The 16,501-nt window shown below is 45.9% G+C and overlaps 1 protein-coding gene across 10 annotated transcripts in view; it reads left to right on the plus strand.

Annotated features, from left to right (window-relative positions):
* Positions 1 to 16,501, plus strand: part of AFF2 (AF4/FMR2 family member 2) — a 458,044-nt gene that overhangs the window by 301,929 nt on the left and 139,614 nt on the right. For 5 of the 10 annotated variants that reach the window (XM_045472325.1, XM_045472327.1, XM_045472326.1 and 2 more), the window contains one exon: positions 12,310 to 12,396. The exons of the other annotated variants lie outside the window; for them this stretch is intronic. In XM_045472325.1, coding sequence (XP_045328281.1) covers positions 12,310 to 12,396 — 87 coding nt within the window. The remainder of the gene's footprint in view (positions 1 to 12,309; positions 12,397 to 16,501) is intronic. 10 annotated transcript variants of the gene reach the window in all.

Consider the following 16,501-nt stretch of genomic DNA (forward strand, 5'->3'; position numbering starts at 1 on the left):
TGACAAGGCTTACTTTCTTGTCTATGCCATCCAGGCTGTGTGATGCGCACATGACAATGAATTGGGAAACTAGCATGAGCGAGGGCAGTGGTTTCAAAACACTTATAAAGTAGCTCCTAAAACCACTGAGATATGGTTGGCCTGCAGAAAGGGGACAACGTCTGGTTCCTGCTGCGTGTTCGACAATGTTCCCGTTGAGAGAGACCATCCTGATGGAGCACAGTGGTGGCCAAAGCCCAGAGTGCAAAGCCACCACCTGGACAGAGGTCCTTCACCCGCCATGTGCTGGCTGTGTGACTTTGTGCCAGAGGTTGCTCTTGTGTGAGATGCGGCTTATCTGTGAAATGAGAACAATGGGAATGATTTCCCTGGATCCGTGAGCGGACGAGACACGGTGACATAAATGAAACATTGAAATATCCAGGGAATTCTCACCACTAAATCCTTGCAAACTTCTATTGGATTTAATGGTGACTCTTATTTTTTTTTTTTAACATTTATTCATTTTTGAGAGACAGAGAGAGACAGAGCGCAAGCGTGGGTGGGTCAGAGAGAGAGGGAAACAGGCTCCAGGCTCTGAGCTGTCAGTACAGAGCCCAACGCGGGGCTTGAACTCACAAACTGCAAGATCATGACCTGACCCGAAGTCGGACGCTTAAACCGACCGAGCCACCCAGGCACCCCTGGCTGAATTGTCATTCAGCAATTCCAAGTATTCTCAAAGTGTGACTTTGAAGTCTGTGTTTCAACCCCTCACAGACTCTAGTCTGGTTTAGCTGAGGAGTTTAAATTGCCCCTGCGATGGTTTTCCTAATTATTAAATATATGAGCTCCTTTCACATCTTTAATACAGGACATTTTTTTTTTCTTTTTCGTTTTTGACCACTGCATGGTTCATAAGGCACTTTGCAGCTTTTCAAATTGTTACATGTGTTTAATTAGCCTAGAGACCCTGCCACGTTGATTTCTGTCAGCTGCATAACAGTCTCTGTGGGTAGCTTGCAAATCCCTGTCTGGGATTGTTTTTAATGATTTTGCACATTTCTTTTCTTTTTGAAAGCAAATGAAGGGCAGACTAGATGAGCAGGAGTCAGTGGCGGGATGGCTGTGGCGGGAGGAGGGGGGTGTTTGGGTGCTGTTGTGCTGGGGAGAAGCACGTGACTGGAGCCCAGTAGAAAATCACTGGTTGATGACTGGCGTTCGGACAGGAGTTGATTACACACCACGATCTGAAGCCCAGACCTGAGACAGGCAGGTTTGTGAGGGAGCGTCCTTCATGTGCATTTATTTACCACAAGCTCAATGTAACATTTGCTCACTAGAACGTTTCCAGCAAAGGGTTTGACATTATTCTCTTTGGATCTTCTCTATGGTACTTGCCAAAATTTATAGCAAGGAGGAAATGTATTGATCTGGTTACCCCAAGAGATGGTATAGGCTGAAACAGAGTTAAAGAGGATTTAGAGACATCCATGGGCAGTGGACTCTTACAAGATCATTGAACAAAGCTTGGCGGGGCTGGGGGGAGTTGGATGGGGTCCCTTTCTCATGGTGTGCCTCAAAGATGTCAACGGGAAACTCTTAATAAAAAGACACTTTGATAATAGACTGTAACTGTGATTGCCACCTTTTTATTAAAAAAAAAAAAAAACACCAAAACATGACCAGGTGATGAAATGCAAGAATCAGGTTGGATTTCTGTGTAGCACATACTTAGTATATAGTATCTCTGTGTTCTGAGTTCCAAGGAGGTATCACATGTCAGTAGCTACTTCTAGCTTATGCTGTGTGGCAAGTAGCTGTTTTCACCAAGGCAGAGAAGGACCAGCCTTCCTGATTTTCACCCAGGACTGAAGCTTTATAGCATGCCTCTGGGGCAAGGTTTTATGTCCACACTGCCTGGCCCCTCGAGTGTTCATACTGAGTTTAGAATGTTCTCTTTCTCCATTAGCCAGACATCCCTTTAGAAAAAGATACGGCTCTCACTTGTGCTGCTTCTTTGCCACTCTTAATATGGAATAAAGAAGCTATTTACTTCCCATTATTTGAAGTAATTGCAGAAAGAAACTAATCTGGAGAGAGGAGTGACTGTCCAGGCAGTGAAGAAGACGCAGCCTGTTGGGGGCTTGGAATATTCTGAGGGGGCTTTCTGAATCAATTTCACTGAGGCGTGGTTTTGATGTTGTTAAATTCAGGCTACTGCGGAGTTTGATGCCTCTGTTGGCTTATTTTTATTTTTCTTGGGGAGAGTGTGTTGATGGGGGAGGAGGGCCTGGTGTACCATAGCTAGACCAACACCTTATGATCAATTTGTTAGTTAATTTCATGTGAATGGGGCAAATCAGTTCTCTTTCATCCCCCCTGGCGCTGTGATTCTGTGAGTCTAAGATGGAAATAGCTGTTTCAGAGGAAAGACAATTCCATGCAAATCATATTGGCTGGAGTTTCAACTGTATTAGTGGCCTGATGCCTTATTTTTCCTGAGCTCAGAAATAATGAGAGAGCAAAGCTACGGCCAAGTTGTTCACTGGAGGGCTCTTTCCATGAAAATAGATATTACTTCTTTTTTTTCCTCAGCAATTGAGCCTTTGTTCCTTCTAAAAGCAGTTGTCATGAACTCCTCATTACCATTTTTCTTAATGTGATAAGTGTAAACTACAAGAAAGCTATCATGTTTGAAAAGCTATGGCAGCCTTTAGAAAGGAACACTGACGCCTGGCATAAGTCTTTAAAAAGGCTTAGACTGGGGATTGCAACAAATGTATCCTCTCGCCTCCCTGTGCCTGGACTTGTCTTTTACTTACAGCAGAATCCGTGTTGCTACATCTGCAATCTCTGTCTGTCCCGCAATGTGGGATCAGCAAATGTCTTGGGTGATTTCTGGAACGTGGTACCAAGTCGATAGCAAAACTGTTTCTTTTTTTTTTTTTTTTTTTTTTTAATTTAACTCTGACAGGTTTATTTTAGCTCTACTTTTGAATGATAACTAGTAATTGTTATCTTATACCCACTCCAATTATGAATTCTCTGGTTACCTAGAGCCAGCCGCAACCCTGTACCTGGACCTGCTCCAGCTACCCGGCTCTTACGTACGTTGCAGAGAGCAAAACCATAATAATGTTTTTTGGATGAATGGAATTAAATGTAGATCATTAAAGATGGTGTTGGGGGAGCAGCCAATGAAAGTATATAAATTTTGTCAAATTGGTTTAGCTGACCTGGAGGTAAAGGACCATATTAGAGCTTAGCCATAAAGAATTCTTTCATTAGGCGCTCCCAGGTGGCTCGCTCAGTTGGGCGTCCGACTTCAGCTCAGGTCATGATCTTGCAGTTTGTGAGTTCGAGCCCTGCGTCAGGCTCTGTGCTGACAGCTCGGAGCCTGAGCCTACTTCCAATTCTGTGTCTCCCTCTCTCTCTGCCCCTCCTCTGCTCACACTCTGTCTTTCTCTGTCAAAAATAAAGAAACATTAAAAAGAATTTAAAAACAGAATTCTTTCATGTTATGATAATAGCATGTGTCATGCTATCCGGTGAAGTTGCTTGGGAAAAAAATGGCTATAATATTATATTATAGTTTAATTTTTTTAAGGTTTACTTATTTTTGAGAGGGGGTGTGTGAGAGAGAGAGAGAAAGACACAGGGTATGAGCAGGGGAGGGGCAGACAGAGAGGGAGACACAGAATCTGAAGCAGGCTCCAGGCTCTGAGCTGTCAGCACAGAGCCCGATGTGGGGCTCGAACTCACAAGCCGTGAGATCATGATCTGAGCCAAAGTTGGATGCTTCACCGACTGAGCCGCCCAGGCGCCCCTGTATTACATTTTAAATGATGGTCATTTGGATGTAGTTGATGGCAAAATAATATGAGACACAAGAATTAGAAACTGGACATCGAACTTTAAAAATCACTTTTGAAAAAGAGTAACAGTGTCAAAATTAGCTTATGGCTGGAGGAAACAAGTTCCTGGCTTAGAAAGGTTGCGTTGCGCCCAATGTGTCACCATGGTGGTCTGCCCACCTGTTGCTAGAGGTGTCTCTGTGGACTGTGTGCGTAGAGTGGCTGAAGTGTAACTGCACATGGCCGTACACATCCCCGTTACACTGAGTGAACGAAATGCAACTCCTCGCATCGGCCATGGCAAGAAGATGGATCGATTGTCTGAACGAACACATGGTGTGGCCACGGGGTCACTGATCAGCACGCTCCCCAACTGTAAATTAGAATTAGGCCCTTTAAAATGTTTTTTAATGGGGCGCCTGGGTGGCTCAGTCGGTTAAGCATCCGACTTCGGCTCAGGTCATGATCTCACGGTCCGTGAGTTCAAGCCCCGCATCGGGCTCTATGCTGACAGCTCAGAGCCTGGAGCCTGTTTCAAACTCTGTGTCTCCCTCACTCTCTCTGACCCTCCCCCGTTCATGCTGTCTCTCCCTGTCTCAAAAATAAATAAACGTTAAAAAAAAAAAATTTTAAAAAAAAAATAAAATAAAATGTTTTTTAATGTTTATTTATGACACAGAGAGAGACAGAGCACAAGGAGGGGTAGAGAGAGAGGGAGACACAGAATCCGAAGCAGGCTCCAGGCTCCAAGCTGTCAGCACAGAGCCCGATGAGGGTCTCAAACTCAAAACCGCGAGATCGTGACCTGAGCTGAAGTCGGTCGCTTAACCGACTGAGCCACTCAGGTGCCCCTGGAATTAGGTCTTTTTAAAATAGAACCCTGGTTGGGGGGGGAGGGGCGGGCAGGATGAAGGCAGCAGTCTAAGGTGCACCTTGTGCATGTATAGTCCTGGGGCCGATGGAGAAAATTTCCAGATTCCCTGAAACAACTGCCGGCCCTAAAGAGCTTTAAATAAAGCAGTCAGTTATTTATTTGAAGACAAAAATACTGTCAGGATTTTTTATAACATGTCAATGAAATCATAACTTAGTGTTAGAAACTTTTAAAACAATTAGCCTTTTTCTTACTTTTTTTTTTTTTTTTCCTGGTGGATTGCATGATGTGTTGGCCTGTTGTTGGGAAGTGATGTTTCGTATGACAGTTGAATTTATGCTTCTTCCCTACCGGCACTTGCATAGAAATCAGAGATGCAGTCTCAGGAGACTGTCTTAAGACCATTCCAAAGAGAAGAGTATCCATTCAGTTTCATGGAACAGCATTTTGACCACTTGAGAGGCTTGGCAGGAGCATCAGCGATCAAGCCCAGAAAAGCCCACCGTTGTTGGACTTTCCAAGAGCTGAGCAAACAGACGAATTGGGCTGTTAGCTATCTCACCGCGAGCCAGAAGGCCCTCCACAGCCCTCCTTCCCCACCGTCCCTGGGACAGTGATGGACTTCCTTAGCCAGTGTGCTCAGCCGTGTTTGCATGTCACATAAAACAACAACAATAACAGCAAAGCCTGCTCTTTCAGATTCAGTTTTGCATCATAAATATCCTCGGCTGTACCGAGATGAAGAATACGATCAAAGGTTCACGGAAGGCGGTGCGGTTGGTCCTTAACCTCTCTCCCCTGCCTCTCTAGGAATCCCTTTTCTTTTTTTTTTTTTTTTAATTTTTTTTTTTTCAACGTTTATTTATTTTTGGGACAGAGAGAGACACAGCATGAACGGGGGAGGGGCAGAGAGAGAGGGAGACACAGAATCGGAAACAGGCTCCAGGCTCTGAGCCATCAGCCCAGAGCCCGACGCGGGGCTCGAACTCACGGACCGTGAGATCGTGACCTGGCTGAAGTCGGACGCTTAACCGACTGCGCCACCCAGGCGCCCCTAGGAATCCCTTTTCTAGTACCCTGGGCACAGGCCCCCTTGCCTTTAGAGATGCGCCCCCATTGCCTTCTAAAGCAGTAGGCTCCATGGTTGAAAAGGCCACATGAATGGAAAATCTTGTATGGTTTGAACTAACATTGGTTCCCCAGTAACTTCTCCCTACAGGACATAGTCCTAACCTCTTGGTCCACAAAGCAGGTTGCAAATCTCTCGCTTATGAGAGCCCTTAGGCTCTCTCATATTTGAATGCACTTCTCAGAACTTCCCTCTTCTATAGACTAAATGTTCTCTTTAAAAATGTTTTTTTTAATGTTTGTTTATTTTCGAGAGAGAGACAGAGCGTGAGAGGCAGAGGGACAGAGAGAGAAGGAGTCACAGAATCCAAAGCAGGCTCCAGGGTCTGAGCTGTCAGCACAGAGCCCAACTCGGGGCTCGAACTCAGGAGTGTAAGATCATGACGTAAGCTGAAGTCGGATGCTTAACCGACTGAGCCACCCAGGCGCCCCCTAGATGTTCTCTCTTAAAGTGCATTTATACCTGTAATGAACTTTCCAAGCTCTTACAGTTGTAGCAGTCATCCCTGTTAAGAGAGCGCAGTATTCCCAGGCTCCTGCTGAAATGAGCCATCCAGGATGGCGGTCTGTTTCAGATGTGGCCTGTCCCATACAGCGTACTATTGTGTGCAATCAACGATCGTCTTCTGCACTGGAGGCAGCATACTTACCTTAATATCACCTGTGTTGGCATTGGTTCTTTTGGCTGCTGAATCCCCTCAAGTTTGCTTCGGGTCAACTAAAATCCTTGCATTTTCATCCCATGAATCACAGCTAAGTCAGGTGGGCTTTCTCATTCTGCAATTTTACACTTGGTTTGCAGAACATAATTGCAGTTTTCATTTACCTCTGTTAAAATTCATCTTATTGGCTTCAGGCCAGGTTTGCAACGTGTTTCTGAATTCTGATATTCACAGTTTAGTGTCACCTACAGTTTTGATAAGCACACGTGTTGTATGTCCTTAAGTTGTTGATTAAATGAGATAGTGCTTCTGAGTATCTCTGTCAATCAGAAGGCCCAATAACAAGTAAGGCACTATTATCATTAAAACTGGTAAACAAGGAAGGACCACAAATGGCAGAGCCTTAGGAAATGCCTCTGGAGGCTGCCTTCTAGGTTGACCTTATTTACTCAACAATTTGTGTAAGTTTATTCAGCTTAGGGCATGTTAATGCGCCTTGCACATCTCCATCCTTAGCTGTAGGAGTTCTGTGTGAGGTTTGGTAAATGCCCCGGTGGGGCCAAGCTGTACTGTGGCAATCCAGTCTTCCAACTAGGTCCTCATTTCCCAGGTGGTATCGATGTGCTAGATTGTGGCCTGGTCAGGGTTAAATACGCCCTTGAACCCGAAGTAAGCGGGATATTTTGTAGGAGCATCTTTAGGAGAAAACAGTCTGGGAAACACAGTGTCTATCCTGGGAGGGCCCAGAGGGGAGGAAGAGAGAGACAGAGAGAGAGAGAGAGAGAGAGAGAGAGACCAGTAGCTCTGCCCCTGCACCCTCCTTCCTTGCATGGGTACTTTTACGACCCTGGCCAAAGGGCTCCAGCCTCCAGTCCTTGTCCTCCCAGGGCCTGCCGGGAAGGAGAGCCGGCCAGGAGGAGCATGTGCACGTCTCTGCAGGGGCTGCCTGCTGGGAGGCCACACTGGGAGGGACAGCGTGTGCGGACTCCTCTCCCGGCTGAGTGCTGGGCTCCCTCCGGGGGCCCACCCCACGGCCCGCCTCAGCCCCGTGGTCCATTTCCTACCGAACAGCCCCACTGCTGCTACAGGTGTCTGTGCGGATACTCTCCCTGCCTGGCTTCCCTCAGCCAGTTAGCAAGCGACAGCGGATTGAGGACTGAGGAATGGTTTGGCTGCTGTTCTCCCGAGGCCCAGTTCCCTGGACAGGCCCTGCCAGGGACACCAAGGGCCCTTGACCCTTATTGCCTGGCCACCCTGATGCCTAACTCCACCTCAGCCCCCATTTCTGCCTCTTCAGAGAGCTGCTGGGGCTCATGGATACAAAGGTTCTAAATCATTCATTCAAACAAATTAGGTTTTCTGGTAAATTATTAACATCCCCTTACCCCCCCCCCCCACACACACACACACACGTGGTTTTGCTCAGGAGGAAGGGGGGCGCTTTGGCTAAAGAAGCAGATTTGACTCTCCAGTGAACATACCTCATTCGCCTGGTCGGGGCACATGGGCTGAGCTCACGAGTCTCAAGTTTATGTTCATTTTGGAGAAAAGGGGGTGCCGATGTTCCTGCATCCCGAGGCCCCGGAGGCATGGCAGACTGCGCAGTGTATATGTTTACTATCCTATTACACTTCCTGGAACGAAAAACAGAAGGAAAAGTATCCCCTCCCCCAGTGGAAGTTGGAGTCCAAGGTCATTTCAGTCCAGGCCTCTGTGAAAATCAACTCCGGCCTGATTTCGTGGCTTCGTCTATTCAGTCGTACTTGTAATTTAAAAGCATTCAGCTGTTCCCACTTACTGGTACTTCCCAAGCTACACTTCTGTTCTTAGCATTTCAGCAAGGGGAATGGGGAAGGTGGACAGAGCCCCTCTCATCTGGAGCCACGGACGGAGCCTGAGCTACCCATCTGCTGGGCTCATGCTGGCAATGCTCTAGCTCTGCTCGCGGGCCAAGTTGCCATGAACCTTGCCTTTGACACCGTGTGCTTCCCGTAACCTTGCACGCGCATTAGCTCCCTTTCTTCTGTGGTCCGGAGCGGGCAAGCAACTTGACCGGGCTCACTCGGGTAGCCTTTGGCCAAACTCAGACATGAGTTAAGCTCTCCTTACTCTTCGTCCGGGGGTCTTTTGGGGATCTTTCTGATTCTAGCAACAACAACAATGAAATATGTGAGATCCCACCTTTTATTCATTAAGATGGTTATCTGAAAAACGAATCATCTCTTCAGTTAACTCTTCGAGGTAAGGACCTGAATATTTACGTTATGCTTTTTAACCTAAATATACGCACTCAGGAGCGCACACACACGTACGTGTGTGCACACGGCTCGCGAGGTGGTTAGCACATCCAGCAGCATGAGCCCTTCTGAGGAAGGTTCTTGACTTTGTATCCTTTCTAGATCCCAGTGACTAATGCATAATGACTACGCAGTACAAGTTAGTAGAGCAAAATGTGGGGAATTCACCAAGCAGACCCCGCCATTTACTAATTGTGTGGCCTTGGACAAGTCACGTCACCTCTTTGTGTCTCCAAAGGAGTATGATAGTGACCCCTGCCTCTTTAGTTTGTAGTACCAAAAGACCGAGTGTGGGAAATAAGCATCTGGTGCACGGTAAGTGCTTGGTGAATCTTGGTATGGTTATTATTCTTCTTATCAATTCGGTTATGATTCTTATTATTAATCCATGCATAGAAACTGTAGATGCTAATAACAGCATCTCATATTAACCAGGTACCACGTACCAGGCACTGGAGATACAAAGTTGAATAAGACAAGGCTTGGGACAACATCCTAGTTATTACAAATAACAGCCAGTCGGACAGCTCCGTGTTAGATGAGTATGGGATGCATTTGAAATTAGGAGAGTCTGGAATCCAGACCATCTTCTGCTCCTCAGCCAGTGGCACACCCAGCTTGTGTGTCTAAGTCCAGCAAAGTGATTCTACCCACAAGTTGTTTTGGATCCGTTAGCGTCTTAGCCATGAGCCATCGTACGGATAATATGGTGCAGAAATAATCATTGGTGGAAAATTGGGCCTTTTCTGATTTTGCTGGGTTTGACTGTGAAGTCTTCAGATCACATTAATTTAAGCATCTGCCCCATTGTTAGAAATTACATAGAATGCTCTGTTGCCTGTGAAACCTATTCTTTGTCCAATACTGAAAGATAAAAACGTCATTGCTTACTTAGTTCTTTCTCCATTAACTTAACCATGTTAGTCGACTTTACAATAACAGTCAACCTATCTGGTGTAGTGGAAAGGATGTGTGCTTTGGAGTCCCCAGCATTCACTTACCACTGCCCAATGGGAAGATGAGTCCCTGCTTCATTTCTTTCTTGGGGAGGATCGAAGGCGTTACAGAGCAGCTTCACGTGCGTGCGTGTCTGTGTGTGCGTGTGAGATTTTTGTTGTTAGTGGAGGAGTGACGCTTGGTGTTAAGCCTGGGTGGTCAGCACCGGAGCCTGATGAATAGGTAGGCTTAGGACAGTTGGATAAGGGTGCACGGGTGTTCTTATCTTGGGAATAGCAAGAACATAAAAATAGATTAATATCCTTCGAGTGTGAATGAAAAGGATGACAGTGGAAAATCTGCTGTGAGCTCTCCACACCTTACGGGTCTAGCTCATTTTGAGAAGTGAAAGAGCTTGCTCCAACGTTCCTTGCTGAAGATATCCTTTCAGGAAATTATATTCCTTTCAACTGCATCCTCCCTACCTTAATCAAATGCATCGGTGGTAATATGCAATAGGCTTGCCGTTTCATGAAATCTCGCGTTTCAAATACAGAGAATCAGTTTTACTCGATGGTGCATTCTGGGGGTAATTCAATATCATCCGATTCCACCATCGAGTAAATTCAGATGACCTGGGGGAGAAGGTACATCTCTGAGGAGGGAGTTCATCCTTCCAGGCGTATGAAACACCTTTTAATAAGCCCAGAGGCACACCTCTAAAGCCAGTGGTGGAAAGGGAAATAACTAAGCCTCTCATTGATTGAGGCATACTCCCCAGTTGCCGATAAGAGACAACACTTCTTATCCCAGGCTAGGGCTTACTGCCCCTTCGTTAGCTCGGGCCAAATTAGGACCTGTATCTTGTAAATGGAACTAATTTTGGAGAAGACCAGCCTTAATCAGGAAAAAAAAAACACATCTAAAATTTAAAAGAAATCATTCAGTAACTAGAACTTGACTTTAAACTGTTGTCACACAGAGTTACTTTGGACCAGTTTTGATGAATGCATAAACAGCATTTGTCAGGAACGTGATCAATTGCATACAAATGCACAACTCAAAACCACTTGAAAATAGTCTCTCTCTTAAGTAGGTTAAGCATCCCCTCTAAATCTTGTATGCATCTTTAATGTCCTTAGCGCCTCCTGTTAAATAGTGCGAGGTAGAACCCAATCTGTGTCAGCCCTTGTCTGAATCATACTTACAAATTCGGCTTCAGCGCTGCACTGTGAATGAACCTGTGAAGTATCTCCTTGCATTACCACTCTTCATACATCAAAGACTCTTTTCGAACTGGGTAATTATAGAAGGAAAAAAAAACATGTTTTAGTGCTACCTGAGAGTTCTTATTAATATTACCTTTGAAATGACTAATTATGTTACCCATAAAGATTGGGGGAAAGTATTATGTAACTGACTCATTAAAAAAGGCCTTTCATAAACTTTGATCCTCTCCGCTCCTCCCCAAAGCTCTCCTTTCTTTCCATTATGGCACTGATTTTTATGTTGGATGTTTATATACCAAAATGTCTGGTGAATACAACACAACGCGGGTGCCCTCCCCTTTCACAAACTTTGTCATCACTGGTGCCAGGATGTGAAGCATGTGATTTAATTATCCTTCCTCTTTGGGTACAGTGTGTCGGCCACGAGCCCTATGACTCCGGTAAGATTTGAACAGCAACTCTTTTCAAACCGAGTGTTTGAAGGCATCGGGAAGGTGCCCCTGCTGATAGCGGAGAGCGGGAGCCCGAGGGGCTCCTCCTACTTTGGAGACTTGGACTCGCAGACACCCTGTGGGTATGGCTAGGCGGAACGGTGCTGCCAATCTCACAGGAACCTTCTCGAGGAATGAGAAAGAATTCTCCTCGGCCGCCTCTTCTTTGCCTGGGAAAAGCAACGGCGCGCGCCCAATCTGTGTCCAGAACGCAGGTAGCGACAGTGCTGCCCTCCCCCTGAGCTGCCAGATCACACCCGCTGCAGGAGACCGGGAGTGAGAAGAGCCCCAGGCAATCAGGAGTCCTTCCTGGGAGCACCTCAGAGAGTTGACAGAATGCAGAACTCAAGCCTTAGAAGAAAAGTTGAAGGTTCCCAACGAATGAACGAACAAGCTGCAAATGTCTCAGACTAGAGAAGAGGCGACACCAGGGGACAGGGTTGCTGTCTTCCAGCAGCTGAGAGCTTGTCATACAAAGGAAGAGGGGACATGTTCTGTGCAGTTGCAAAGTACCATCCGTAGGTAGAAGCCCCTGGGAGACAGGCGTTTGGCTCACGACCAGGAAGAATAGTGTGATCGAGCTGTGTCACGTGGGACAGGCAGCGTCAAGCGTTAGTGAGCTCCCTGTCACTGGCACCGTGCAAGTGGGTGTTGGATGGCCCTGCGTGTCACAGGTAGGCTTCAAGCACCGGTATGGGGCAGGGGGAATGGAGTGGATGAATTTCAGTTCCCCTGAAAACAACTAGGCCGACTAAGTCAGTAAGTATTTGTAAAGGGCCCTGCTATATTGAGTGCCAAAAAGGTATTTGATTTTCTCAATGCCCCAAAATAAAGTTGCTTTGTTTTTCCTCACCAGGAGATGACCCATTCCTGGCCTGCTCCTCTCACTGCCATGCATACTTCTGGAAACTCTGAGAAGAACACACTTTCCATCCCAGGACAGGTCAATTCTCTTCCTTCCTCCATTTTCCTTTATCTTAGTTTAATTGTACCGGTCTTCCAGTTGGGTCCTTAAAAATAAAAGTGGCCTTGGTGCTCTGGTGCCCTATAATCTAGACTTCCTCTTGCCCCTTGGGACGTTGATAGAAATCTTGTTTTTACCGAGAGTCTCCAGGACCATATACCCCCAGACACTGGCTTGTGTGGTGTACTACCTAGAGCGCAGCCACTGTCCACATAGATGATGTAGCAGCAACATCCAAGACTTTAAAAAAAAAAATTTTAATGTTTATTTACTTTTGAGAGAGAGAGAGAGAGGATGAGGGGCAGAGAGAGGGAGACACAGAATCCGAAGCAGGCTCCAGGCTCTGAGCTGTCAGCACAGAGCCCGAGGCGGGGCTCGAACCCACGAACCGTGAGATCATAACCTGAGCCAAAGTCGGACGCTCAACCGACTGAGCGACCCAGGTGCCCCCATCCAAGACTTTTTAATAAAAAAAAAACAAAAACAAAAAACAAAAAACCTATCCTCTTCACCCTAATGGATCGATTTTCAATTTTGTATAACACCTTCCAGTCCTTGCGCACAAGCACACAGATCTTTACACGCCAACACATCATATTGACAGAACTTCTCTTACGGTGCTATTGTCAAATGTTTCATTTTTTCCCCTCACCTGCTCCCAGTAAGAATTTTCTCTCGCCATCAGTTTCTAAAATGCCTAAGTAACCATGGCTATTCTAATAGCACACTTTAAAAGAAAAAGTAATGTCTTTCTCCCGTCCTTCCTTCCGTCCAATTAACCATCCGTTCATCCATCCATCCATTTATTCAGAAACCATTTTCTGAGGACATACAACAGACTTAAAGTTAGGGGTGAAGAAAAACCCTCTATATGTTATGAGCTAAATGACAAAACAATGTAGAAAATGTCTTCATAGAGAATGAAAGCTTCCGAGAACCACTTTGAGGGGCAGAGAAGGGCCCAAGAGAAGAACACTCCATGCGGAAGAACAGGACGGGCAGAGGCATGGCGAGATGAGGGGTCACGGTGCGATCCATGCTGGCATGGTCTCGAGGGGCTGGCTCAGAGTCGTGTGATGGGAGGCGGACAGAGACGAACCCCCGGCCAGCAAGTGCATTTCTGTGAAAGACCCTGAGTGCCAGCCAAGGAGTGTAGACTCTGAAACCCAGTCAGATCCTTCAGTGTTTAGGGCCATGAGTTCAACAATAACATTGGCCTAAACTGCGTTCAGTTATCCCCTCCCACCTGAGAAAGGGGTCAGAAGTAAGTGAGCAGCAACCCTCTCTGTCCGTGTCCAGTGTGTGTCATCCCCTCCTGTAAACCCTCCTTAGGCCGCCCTGGACTGGCGTCCTCCTCCCTAGCATCCTGGCCAAGGGATCGGCTGAGCCGCTTCGGACGTTGAATCCAACGCACTGATACAGCAATTGCATTGTTTTCAGCTGCGTTCTCCAATTTTAGAGATAATCCGTGCAAGTTGCGATTTTGACATTTACCAGTGTATACGATAGAACCGGTTGTTTAAACGGGCTTTTGTAGTAAGTGCACAATTTGGAATCAGGCGCGGTTCGCATTTTCTGCCAATTATCTGTGCTCCCATCGACCCCATGATAAAGGTAGAAGCGACTGGGATAAAATGGTGAGACCGGGATGGCTACACACCCACTCTTTTGTTTCACTTGGTTCCTGCCAAAACACTGGTCTGAAAGAAAAGTACATTTTAAATAACGGTAATGCCATCAACGACATAATGCCTGTGACATGCCTTGCCGCGTTCTAAGCAGATAATATCTAGTAAATGATTCATTCCTTCATACCCAAAGAGATTGGTAATTTGACTCTCCCTAATACACAGAGGAGGAAACTGAGGCACAGAGTAACGTAATGTGCCCCGAATGACCCAGCCAGTCAATCAGGGAACCAGCCTTTAGATTCAGGTGTTCTGGTGATGTGTTTATTACACAGATTTACAGATGCCTCGGTTTAAATTTCATCTTCCAAAACGCGGACACATACAGTAAAAACATGTGACTGGGGTGAGCCCCCTTTCCTCAGTGCTTGCACCGGAACTAGGTGACAGCACCCTCCCAGAAAGCATCTATTTCGTACACACGTGATAGAGTTTGCACAGCCGTACAGGTTCTGTCTTATTTGCCTTCGGAGCTGCAGACGTGGCTGCTTTTAATCCTGGCTCTGCCGGTTGCTGGCGAAGTGGTCCCATTCAAGTTCTTCTGAGCCTCAGTTTCCCCATCTGTACCATCTGAGTGGAGGTGTGTGCACATGCGCACACGTGTGGGTGCGTGCTGTATCCTCCCACTGGATTTTTCGGGTCAAAGAGTCTGTGATTCTGCAAATTTACAAAAGCAGACACCGTTTAAAATTCCCAACTTACTGAAGTTTACTTATCCATCCCCAATTGAAAGTGCCGTGTTTTTTCAGAGAGAATGGAAAAAACTCACAAGGAAGGGAATACCTTGCTCAGCAGAAGTGAGGGAGCTAATAGTGTCCTCAGGGGAAGTTCAGTCAAGGCTTCGTTGAGGTAATCAAACTCCAGACAGAGGCTGGCACTCTACAACCTGTGGGCTTTTAGGTTTTTTAAACGGTTAGGATTTTCAAAAGAAAAAGAATGTGAATATTGTTACGAGTATTAGGAGTTACGTGAATGATGTGAAATAACACGGGTGATATGAATTCAAATTTCAGTGTCTGTAAACCAACCTGTCTTGGAATCCAACCACACAAATTTGTGGCAGAGTTGAATCGTTACAACAGAAGACTGCATGCCCCCCAAAGCTTAAAATATTTAGTATCTGGCCCATCGCAGGAAAAGTTGGCCAATCCCTGCTCTAGAATCTAGATCCTATGGGAGCCTCTCATTGTAGGATGATCAAGGCTGTTATTTAAAATAACCTCGGGGTGCCTGGGGTGGCTCAGTCAGTTGAGCAGGCCATGATCTTGTGGTCGGTGGGTTCAAGCCCCGCCTCGGGCTCTGTGCTGACAGCTCAGAGCCTGGAGCCTGTTTCGGATTCGGTGTCTCCCTCTCTCTCTGCCCCTCCCCCACTCACACTGTGTCTCTGTCTCTCAAAAATGAATAAACGGTAAAAAAAATTGTTTTAAATAGCCTCACAGAAGTTTGTGAACACAACTTGGCATCGTTATCGTCTATTACTAAAATTACTTGTATGACATATCTATGAGCAAAATTCACAGATTGAAGTCAGACTTTTTTTTTTTTAATTTTGGATTATGTGCATCAACAATTATTGCATGAAGAATGCAAATTTTTTCCCACAACCAAGCCATTTCTGATCAGGTTTGGGTGTGTTTGTACAGTAACTTGGGTAATATCCAGAGGTGTTTCATTTTTTTGGAATTCTGTTTTTAGAGAGGGTTACCCAGCTTAACATTAAAAATGGTATCAGGAATACATAACTCCAGTGAGTCAAATTCAGTAAATAACATAACCTTCGAATTCGTGTCATGAGTCACTGCCCTGATGCTTTGAACAGCTGACGGTTCCAGTCTAAAGTCCAGAATTCTTGGATGATGTTTAAAAATTCAGTCCAGATTTCTGGGACCGGTATGTTTCACTCTCTGATCAAGTATTTGGTCTACTTGACTTTCGACCTTGTCATTTGATTTCTAAGGGTACATGAGCCCAAACTTGCCCCATACAGTTGTGATGGAGTCCCTTTTAAAAAATAACAGGTAGACTGGGGCGCCTGGGTGGCTCAGTCGGTTAAGCGTCCGACTTCAGCTCAGGTCACGATCTCACAGTCTGTTGAGTTCGAGCCCCGCATCGGGCTCTGGGCTGACGGCTCAGAGCCTGGAGCCTGTTTCAGATTCTGTGTCTCCCTCTCTCTGCCCCTCCCCCTTTCATCCTCTGTCTCTCTCTGTCTCAAAAATAAATAAACGTTAAAAAAAAATTTTTTTTAAATAAATAAATAAAAAATAACAGGTAGAATTATTGGTGTATAGTTAAGGACATACAAATGGTTAACCACTCATTCTGGGAGATGAGGTATTTTGGACGATTGAAATTCTTGGATAACTAAAGGCTGGCCTTCCATAGGAGTCATGTAATAC

This window comes from Leopardus geoffroyi, chromosome X, assembly GCF_018350155.1.
Source record: "Leopardus geoffroyi isolate Oge1 chromosome X, O.geoffroyi_Oge1_pat1.0, whole genome shotgun sequence".
NCBI lineage: Eukaryota > Metazoa > Chordata > Mammalia > Carnivora > Felidae > Leopardus > Leopardus geoffroyi.